Below are 11,426 nucleotides of genomic sequence, written 5' to 3'. Positions count from 1 at the left end.
GCGGGGTTTAGCCACACTATTACATCATAAAGTGGCACATTCCACAACCTGTCATTTTGGCAGATTGGCTTCAACATAAGCTGTTTTTAGACTAATGAGTTTTGAGTTCTGAAACTTACAGGATGTTTTTACAGTGCAATGACCTCTTATATGTCAAAAGATCAAGGGAATTTTGATTTCTCAGCTCATGACCCATTTAATGTTTCCTCACTCAGGTCTCTAAGAAGCTGAATGACATTTATGGACTAAATAAACTTTAGAGATAATTTGTTGCCAACATTCACATAAACGATGACACTGGAGATATTCTGCCATTGTTATTGTGATACTGAAGGAATAACTCAACATGCAAATTTTAATGAATTGATGTGATTAGGACCTCTCTCGCTGGCATCATCCACCAGCAGAATCTCGAGCAGCAGGTGTCTGGGCGAGCGGTTTATGGCGCTGTGTATGGTTCTTAGAAGTGTGCTCCAGGCTTCATTATGAAACACGATCACAATGCTGGTATTTGGAAGGTCATCAGGGTACGTCTTGGTTTTACAGCTGAGGAACACACAAGAACAAGGTTAATATGATAAAAAGTGTAAAAACCAACCATTTTTTGACATAGTCAAGTAAATTGTGTTTGCATAAACAAAATTTCATCAGCTGTGCAGATAAACCTGATTTTAATGTTTATTATATTGTAATATCTTAATGACATATAGACACATTTAGCAGATTACAGCTGGGCAATAATATAGATTACATTTTGCATCAACATGAACAATCAAGCCTGATATATAGGATATATAGTTTATATTGTTTTAAAGTGGATGTAGATATATGTATATATATATACAACTTCACTGGGCAAACTGGGCAATAACATTTACATTCTGAAATGACATTAATAATCAAGTAATTTGCTATATGGTATATATGGTGTCACGCCCCTGGACTCTATCTGTGTGTTTTTCCTACCCTACGTGCTCCATGACCCAGTTTTCTCCCATGTTAATTGTTTCATTAGTTCCAGGTGTTTCTCGTCATCCCCTCCTCTAGTCCTGTGTATTTAAAGTGAGTCCTATTCAGAGTTCCTTTGTCTGGTATTGAATTTTCGTCTTTCCCCGCTACGTGTGTGTTCCTGGTTCCATGAATGTTAATTAAAGTCTGTTGGTTTGAAGTCTACTCCTCGTCTCCTCGCTCCATGCTCCTCACAGTCACAACGTGACAGAATACCAGACTGTTCCCTCCATTTTTGTTTCTGTTTTTACTCAGTGTTTTGTTTCCGTTGTGTCCATGGATCCCCTCCTTCGCCCTGAATACCTCCTCCTCCTGCTGGAGCAGGGGGAAAAATCGCTCGAGGGCCACACCAGACTGTTCCTGGTCCTCGCCAACCTCTCCAGCTACCCGGACGACGCGCTCTGTGACGGCGTTCTATGATGCCAATCTAAACCCGGCATACAGAGTGAATTTCACCGCCTTTGTGGAGTGGACATGGATCCCTGTTCACCATCTGTCCCGAGGAGGATCTCGCCAGTGCCACTCCGGACCCAGTGCCCAGCCCACCATCTCCCCGCTACGTGGAGCGCATGCCCAAGCCCACTGCACCGCGGCTGAGGTTGAGCTGATTTAGCCCAGAGAGGGCTCCAGTCCCCGAGTTTAGCCCAGAGAGGGTTCCAGTCCCCGAGTTTAGCCCAGAGAGGGCTCCAGTCCCCGAATCTAACCCAGAGAAAGTTCCTGTTCCCATGTCTAGCCCAGAGAAGGCTCCTGTTCCCACGTCCAGCCCAAGGAGGGCTTCCGTTCATGAGTTCAGCCCTGAAAGCCCAGATGCTCACAAATGCCCAAAATTAAATGTGCCCATGTTAATTAAAGTCTGTTGGTTTGAAGTCTACACCTCGGTTCTTCGTTCCTCGCTCCATGCTCCTCACAGTAGCGCAACGTGACATATGGCTTATCATGATTGCGGGTGACTGAAAACATCATTATGGCCTCATTTTGTGCATAGTTTTCAAGGCATATTTGTTCCAGTTTGCAAAGACCATGAGTACAACATTGAATAATTGTTAATCTCTGATACTGATACTACACTGATTTATGTCCATTACTTTTAAATATTGATTCAACCATACAAGCATAAAATCAACTCTTCAGCAATTACATTTTTCTTGATTAAAGCTTGAAGCAGACAGTATATTTTAAAAATACAATTACTTGATATACACAAACAAGAAGACAATGTGAGGATACATACCAGCTTCTGTCAATTTCCATAGGGGGCTCTACAATAATTCCACAACCATGTGATCCATTAAGCTGAAAATTGATATGCATCTCCTTTAGTGGATGTCCTAACATATCCTCTAATAGGACTCCGCTACATAAAAAAAAGGCCACCAGCAGCCAATCACATTTTAGTGCCTAAAAGCAGACAATCTGAATGACTGCTACAATAATGGACACATTTGTACATTGTTTGAAAATTAGTATGTGTACCCATTTTTGTGAAAATATTTATTGTGAGCTGATTTTTATTTTATCAGTAGCTAGCAGTTGAGTGTCACCAAGGGATCCTAAATAAAGCATGAAGCTCCATTGGAGCTGGAAAAAACAGAGCGAGTGGCAGAGGGAATGAAAACGGCAGAGGAAAATGAGCAGTAGAGGAACAAGGTTTATAGTTCTGCTTCTCTTTGTGTGCACAGACAGGATGGGGGCAAAAGGGCACAAACTGGAGGCAGATTACAGATGACGGCATGCAGCATCTATCTATGAATATCACCCAACTGCGAGCCACAGGAGATTTCTGCAGTAAGCGCCGAGTGAATGAGACAAACAATAGTGCTGATGGGTTATTTTACAGCAATATTACACCAATGCTGTTACTCTGGGAGACAAATTTATTTAATCTCACCCCAAGTTGTTTTCCTACATATATGTATGTATGTATGTATGCATTTATTTATTTATTTATTTATTTATTTATTTATGTATTTATTTAGTTATTTATTTAATCTAAAATACTCATTATTAGTGTTTGCTAAGGGGAAACATCTCTGTTACTATTGCTCATAGCTGTGATTAGTGATTTGAACAAACCCAAAACTACAAAGTATTAAACTTAAGCATGTAACTGTGATATGGACATAAATTATTCCCCAAATCATGCAGCTTCTTGGCTACGTTTGTAACTGACATTTTGTTTTTACAATTTTATCGTTCAACATTAATTTTGCCTGGTGGATGATAAAATGGCAAATATATTCAATAGACTTCAGTTTAAGGAGCCATATGTTAAGACCAGAATATCTAGATTTGGAGATGGGCTTTTTACCACCTACCAACCATCTCAACACATAATGAACATAATCAATCAACACATAATAACAAACTTAAAACCACTCAGAATATCATAGCAAACTTATTTCAACACCCTAGGTATAACCTAGAATTGTGGGGTTGAGTTTAGTTTCCTGAAGCATTTAAATGTCATACAAACTAAACATTTCCTCAAGTCTTTAAAATTGCCTAAAAGCATTAAGCATTAAAACAAATGTATGGAATGATATTACGAACAATATTCAAAAGGAAATGCAAATTGTATTTGCAACTGCAATTGCGTGACATAATCCAAACGCAATTGCAAATTGTGCATTTGTGTTTCTATTTTCTTTTTACGTGTATGTACCATGTCTGCCAAATTTTAAATGGAAACACAAAGTCCAATTTTGCACTTGTATTTCCAATGTCTCATGTGTTATGACCCTGTCATTTTAAAACAGCAATAGAAAACCATCCATTTGCTGTTTCACTTCCTCCGCGTCCTGAACTTTTGCCTGTTTGGTGATTATATCAACAGTGTTGAACTGCCGCAACGCTTGCAGTGTGCAATACCTTCGAGTTGTCCTAGACGCGGCATGGCACTGCATTCCCTATCTGTCGGTCACTATGAGTTATGTCGTGACGACATTAACTTGGGAGCCCAATCATCTCTGAGTTTAAGAGAAAATGCCAATGAGAATTGGCTAGTGGATTTTGCATGCTGAGCCACTTCCCGTGCACACGGGTATATAAGGCGACAGCGTGCATCCACTCATTAGGTTTTACGCTGAGGAGCCGAGAACGTTTCCCGGCAACAGCGAATGGTTCAAGGTTGTGGCATGGGGACATAACGTCTCAGTTCCCTCCATCAGGGAACGAGGGTTTTGTACATAACCGAGACGTTTCTTGTCCTGTGTGCGACCGAAAATTATGTCTGATAATTTATTACGTCAAAAAGATACAAATATAGTTTATGAATAAATTTTTAAAAATGTTGTATAAAATGCTGAAATGAATCAGAATTCAGAGCATACTCCTACGAACTGAACATGAGCTGCGATTGAATGTCACTACCAATGTCATTTTCTTTCTTTCTTTTTTGTTTTTTTTGCTCGCTTGGATTGCTCACAGAGTCACATGGACAACACACAACTCGCATCATGTCAAGTTTCTACAGATTCTCTGATTTTAATTCATCAAGTTCACTGTGTGATGATGATATTCATTTGATACAATATTTCCCAAGCACCCCAGTATATGACTCTTTAACACTCTGCATCCACTATATGACCCATTGCCGACTGCAGTCATGGCAGTTTTCTTTTTGCTTCTTTTCTTTCTTTTTTTATTTTTATTTTATTTTGTATGTATTTATTTATTTTTGGAAAAATAATAATAATAATAATAAAATAAATATGGATGTTTTTTTATTGCAAAAATTGCCAAATTCCCCATTTTCCTCAAAGGAATGAATTAACGATGCTTTGTTTTCCACCAGTAGGGGGGCGTGGCATACTCTCTGACTATATCAATAAACCCCACCCTCTAGACTGATTGACAGTTGACTGTCAAAGGACAAAAGCACTTGTGATTCCATTTGAATTTTGTAAGGGTTGGAGCAGGACACAGAAAACTGAATAGCAAATGTGTTATTTTTTTGATTGCTATTCCAAAATGACAAAATCTTAGCTAGTAAGACATTGGAAAAGCACTTGCATATGGACTTTGCGTTTCCATTTAAAATTTGGCAAACATGTTACAGAAATGCCAGATCTTTGGTAAAATGTAGAGTAAATGTTCGTTTTAAGAGAATCATATATCAGTGAATGCAAGGAGGGAAGGAGCGTATGTGGGTGATGGCCTTCAGTGTGCTGAAGGGTGGCATAACTCAAACACACCAGATGAATGTGGCATGTTTTGCTCTAACAGCTCTCTGGGATTTCATTATGTAACTCGAATGGCTCTTTGGATTCTATAAACAAAGACCTTATTCACTGCACCGAGACAGACAGAGGGATGAAAACTGGAGCTTTTACATAATAATAATAATAATAATAATAATAATAATAATAATTAGCAGTAACTAAAGGGTATGTTTTAATCTTTACTACCTATTCATGTGAAAAGTTTTAAAAAATTAAAATGTAAAAAATTCTAAAAAAAACAAAACAAAAAATGTGTAAAATACATTTTTCGCTCAACTAAGAATAGCACTCAACTAACACAGCTAACTAATTGTCAGTTCATAGTCTTGCCCATTTCTCCAAGAGAAATTGCTAGCTTTCCAATGTGTCTGTACAAAATTCAAATGCATCCATGAGAGTCAGAAAATACAAACATCTCTCTCTCTCTCTCTGAAACTGCTGAAGTGTGTGATCTTCAACCTTCTTTAGCCTGCTGATTTTATTGTGAATAAGACGCTTTCTAGAAGGAATAGCGGCTTGTAAAACAATAACTCACATTTAACATAACATCTATGGAGTTGAAAATGATAGTCATACGGCCCCAATATACTTCAAGCAAACGTATGATCAAGTGAGACATCATTTCGAACAAAATCTGGCTATAGCAAAGTTCGCTTGGAGTTATTTTCAGTGGTTTGAAAACAACTGGCAAGCGCAAACTTTTACAAAAAATGTTGTGCTGGCTGTTAAACACTTTCACCCAAAGTATGTAAAATAAAGTCTCAGATCCATCGGGTTCATGAGAGGAAAAATTCACTTGAAAAATTACATTTATACAGAAAATGTGTCATTGTAAAATCTATAAGTCCTTGAGGCAAATTTATTTCCCATGAGGGCAGGGATTCTCATGTGAAAATCTAGGTTTCCAATTAAAACGGCACATTTGACCATTAATTTCTGGGTAACCACACATACTATCCATACCATAAATACATTAAATGCAACTATCCACAGAAACTTCATGTACCATGCATGAGGATATCAGATTATTGCTTATTATAAATTACAAAAAGAAACAAACGAAAAAAAATCTATTTGTGTTTGTGTTTCTTGTCATTGTCTTCCTAATAAATGCTGATTTGTGTTGAGATTGCCGTGGCAGCTGATTGGATGCTGTGATTAATTAATATCTCTGTCTGTAGAGAAACACACACACTCACCCGTCCAGCCGGACATCTGGCAGACTCCTGTTAAGCGCAATCATGTCACTGGCCATAAGGTTGAACTGATTGATTTTAAAGAGCTCTTTCATCTTCTCCTGCTCTTCTTTGGGAATGATCACAGCCTTCCCCATTTCACCTGGTGCCACCTGGGTGCGGGACATCACCGCTGGAACACAGAAAGCAGGGTGACATATATTTACTCCACACATTTTCGCTTAAATCGGTTTGTTAGAAAAGTGTCAGGCATGACATCTAAAAAGGTGCAATTGGTCATGCCTAAATTACCATGCCAATAATTGTTATGATAATAGGTTGATCTAACTTGTTTAGTTTCATCTTCATATTAAATCAAAATGTATTGCCTGCCTTAATTCACAATCTTGACCTTATTTTTTTTTACTTGGAAGTTAATATTTGCAATTTACTTCACTATAAAATTGGCTGCAAAAATGTTTCATATTGACTGAAGAGGCTACAAATTGTGAATATATAAGTGAATATATAAATGAACATAAATAATATTAATTAAAATGAATAATGATATAACAAATTGAAATGAAGAAGCTCAGAAAAGCACAACCACACACTGCCCGTTTGACTGATATACCTGTATGGTGTGGTTTGAATTGAACACAAAGCAGATTTTCAGTGGCTCCACTGCAGCTACAACCCGTCTAAACTGACAGCAGCGTTCTGAACCATTGATCCATGTTATAGGATCTGTCAACACAGACACCTTCTGTCCTTGAAATTTGACTTAACACTGTTATCAAACAGAGACTACAAAGACAGCATAGCAAATCAACATGAACACTTTCGGGCAAAAACACACATTTTTCGATCATGAGTTGCGTTACTCCTCATCAGTAACAGTAACATTAATAGTAATCCTCATCTGAAATCATTTATATATGCCTTATAAGCCTTATATATGTAATAACAGTCCAAACATATAAAAAATGCATACTGTATGGGTTTGTGTTCTATTATATGTGACCCTGGAGCACAAAACCAGTCTTAAGTCGCTGGGGTATATTTGTAGCAATAGCCAAAAAAACATTGTATGGGTCAAAATTATAGATTTTTATTTTATGCCAAAAATCATTAGGATATTAAGTAAAGATCACAAATATTGTCCTATCCTAACAAACCATACATCAATGGAAAGCGTATTTATTCAGCTTTCAGATGATGTATAAATATCAATTTCGAAAAATTGACCCTTATGACTGGATTTGTGGTCCAGGGTCACATATTTGATACATCAGGCTTTTCTGACTCATATACAGTAGTGTGATATAGGTGAATATAGAGCTCAATTCATATAAACTATCAATCAGGTGACAGCGGGCATGTAGTAGATTTTTCAGCAACATTTTGATCATGTTGATCGTTTAGAGGCCTTGGAAATTTATATATCGACTATGATACAGTAGGCTTTATTGGGTTAAGCCCACATTTGCCCTGTGGTACTGAAGATGCTCTTCTAAAACACTAAAGTAGCACATGTCTGCAAGGACTGGAAAATTTGTGAATCATCTCAAGGACTATCACCCTTCTACAGACCGCCCTGCATCTGATTACTAAGAAATTAACATTTATACAAGTAAACATAAGAACAAATTAATAATTTAAACCTTTTTTTTAAGAAGAAGAAGAAGAAGAAGAAAATCTATGCTAGGATGGGATATATGCAAGGACAGTTTTAGGCACAATTACCCCTCTTTATGCAGACTGACAGAGAACTGCACATGATGCAAAACACACCAACATATGAGGGAGTGCTGTGACTGCAGTATGACAAAGAGCAACTCATCAAGGTCTCTGACAATAACGGCAAGAACGAAATTCTGCAGCACTGCTTCTTAACGTCTCTCTTCAACCTTCACAGTATTTCAAAGCAGAACACCGGGGGATTTGATATACCCTCATACACTGCTGTCTTACTTAGCTGCTTAATCCAAAAATAGCAACCATTTGGGCACAAGGACAGCCCATAATATCATGTCATTGAAATAAATCTGGAAGCAAAATCTAACAAAACAAAATCTGCCAACTCACTCAATCGGGGCAAAAAGTCTTGGCAAAAATCATGTAACGTATTCCAGCCTTTTGGATGCTGCCTTGGAAATGAGATGCAGATGTAAGCATCTCATTACGTTTTGGAATGGAGCCTATCTGACCTTTTTAAAGAGATTCCCTGCAGTTATTCATAAAGATGTATAAAAGAGCATTAAATAATTGATGTCCACTAAGCACCATTTCTTTTGTTTTATTAGAATGTAAAGCTGTGTTGCATCATCAGTTTAAATGGAGTCTGGGAAGAGAGTGATATATACTTAATGATATGGCAATTAGGACGGAGAAGCAACAAATCTCCACTGCATTTCTGCATTGATCCCAGTACGGTATTTATTTAGCAATAAGATCATATTTTGAACCAGCCTCTGTGCTCTCTTTAAGGTGGCTGTTTAAGTGATACATCTACTACAGCCATTCAAAGAGAGAACAACAAAACAACTGACTAAGAAATTAACATTTATACAAGTAAACATAAGAACAAATTAATAATTTAAACCTTTTTTTTTTTAAGAAGAAGAAGAAAATCTATGCTAGGATGGGATCTATGCAAGGACAGTTTTAGGCACAATTACCCCTCTTTATGCAGACTGACAGAGAACTGCACATGATGCAAAACACACCAACATATGAGGGAGTGCTGTGACTGCAGTATGACAAAGAGCAACTCATCAAGGTCTCTGACAATAACGGCAAGAACGAAATTCTGCAGCACTGCTTCTTAACGTCTCTCTTCAACCTTCACAGTATTTCAAAGCAGAACACCGGGGGATTTGATATACCCTCATACACTGCTGTCTTACTTAGCTGCTTAATCCAAAAATAGCAACCATTTGGGCACAAGGACAGCCCATAATATCATGTCATTGAAATAAATCTGGAAGCAAAATCTAACAAAACAAAATCTGCCAACTCACTCAATCGGGGCAAAAAGTCTTGGCAAAAATCATGTAACGTATTCCAGCCTTTTGGATGCTGCCTTGGAAATGAGATGCAGATGTAAGCATCTCATTACGTTTTGGAATGGAGCCTATCTGACCTTTTTAAAGAGATTCCCTGCAGTTATTCATAAAGATGTATAAAAGAGCATTAAATAATTGATGTCCACTAAGCACCATTTCTTTTGTTTTATTAGAATGTAAAGCTGTGTTGCATCATCAGTTTAAATGGAGTCTGGGAAGAGAGTGATATATACTTAATGATATGGCAATTAGGACGGAGAAGCAACAAATCTCCACTGCATTTCTGCATTGATCCCAGTACGGTATTTATTTAGCAATAAGATCATATTTTGAACCAGCCTCTGTGCTCTCTTTAAGGTGGCTGTTTAAGTGATACATCTACTACAGCCATTCAAAGAGAGAACAACAAAACAACTGGCTGCATAGTAAAGCCAAAAATAAACCAAAGGCCATGAACGGACTAAAAGCAAAATTATCTTCCCTGGATAGGATATTTGAAGATCTGTCTCCAGGAGATGGAATTCTGCAGATGTAAGAACATGCCAAAGTAGACTACAGTAGACTGAATCTATTTTTGCTACACAAAGCAAAACTTTGCCAGATTCACGTTCATCTATTTTTGATAAAAGTAAAAACACTTTCATCTCCACTCACTGGATGTTATACTTTGAAAGTGTCGCACAATGCGCAAGAAGCACCGAAATATGTTTTTGCAAAAATTCATCTCCACTCACTGGATGTTATACTTTGAAAGTGTCGCACAATGCGCAAGACCGAAATATGTTTTTGCAAAAAATATGCCACAGGCACCCTTTCCCAGTGAGCTTGGGTTGCTGTTTTGTCTTGGGCCAGTAAGTAAACAACCACCTAGAACATCCAAACAACAAGCTAAAACCACTCAAGACACCTTAGCAACCTTATATTAATAGGGATGTTAGGGACATGTCTCTACCAATATCCAGTGACTACTGACTTGTCCCTAGTAATAATTTTAAACAAACAATTCAAATTTAGGTCACACTTTAGTTTGGGGGACCAGTTTTCACTATTAACTAACTATTAACTACAACTTTTGCCTCAATAAACTCTTAATTTGCTGCATATTAATAGTTAGTAAGTTAGTTGTAAAGTAGTTTACGTGTGGGGTCGGATTAAAGGTCTAAAATATTGTCATGCAGAATAAGCCATTAATATGCTGATGAAATGGGCATGACGTCTGAGGCTGAGATTAATAAGTGACTAGTTAATAGTTAGAACTGGTCCCTAAACTAAAGTGTTACCAAAATTATTATGTAACCACTGTGGTTGGAATTTTGGCGGCGTCTGAAATGGGTCATACCACTGATGCTACCTGAGAAGTTAAAGGGGTGGTTGATTGCGATTTCACTTTTTAACATTAGTTAGTGTGCAATGTTGCTGTTTGAGCATAAACAATATCTGCAAAGTTACGAAGCTGAAAGTTCAATGCAAACGGAGATATCTTCTTTTAAAATTCTGGCAGTTTAATGCCTACAAAAACGGCTGGTAGGGACTACAACAAGTTACTTCCCGGGTTCATGACATCACAAACCCAGATGAACCCCGCCCTCGGGAAAAGGGTTTTTTAAAAGACTGCATTTAATGCATGGACAGAGTAAGAAGTTAGACTGCACCCCATAAACACAATCAATCCTAGAAAAAAAAACAGTGAACCACCCCTTTAAAGTAAATACACTACAAAACAGCAGTCTTTAAAAGACTGCATTTAATGCATGGACAGAGTAAGAACATGTGTTTAAACATATGTTGACGGTTCAGTTGCATGATAGTTTACACACATTAACTTCAACTTAATGTTGTTAAACTAAAAAAAAAAGTGACGTGTGGCCAAGTATGGTTACCCATACTAGGAATTAGTGCTCTGCATTTAACCCATCCTTAGTGCACACACACAGCAGTGAACACACACACACACA

At 37.6% G+C, this 11,426-nt stretch overlaps 1 protein-coding gene across 1 annotated transcript in view; it reads right to left on the bottom strand.

Annotated features, from left to right (window-relative positions):
• The window catches only part of galnt13 (polypeptide N-acetylgalactosaminyltransferase 13), a 77,277-nt gene that overhangs the window by 48,440 nt on the left and 17,411 nt on the right, over positions 1 to 11,426 (bottom strand). Inside the window, exons 3-4 of the mRNA XM_016559121.1 lie at positions 6,428 to 6,596; positions 380 to 546 (exon numbers count right to left, since the gene is read on the bottom strand). Coding sequence (XP_016414607.1) covers positions 380 to 546; positions 6,428 to 6,596 — 336 coding nt within the window. The remainder of the gene's footprint in view (positions 1 to 379; positions 547 to 6,427; positions 6,597 to 11,426) is intronic.

This window comes from Sinocyclocheilus rhinocerous, unplaced genomic scaffold (assembly GCF_001515625.1).
Source record: "Sinocyclocheilus rhinocerous isolate Xijiao unplaced genomic scaffold, SAMN03320098_v1.1 scaffold887, whole genome shotgun sequence".
Lineage (NCBI taxonomy): Eukaryota > Metazoa > Chordata > Actinopteri > Cypriniformes > Cyprinidae > Sinocyclocheilus > Sinocyclocheilus rhinocerous.
Note: the sequence above shows the minus strand (reverse complement) of the source record. Positions and strands in the feature narration are given on the sequence as shown.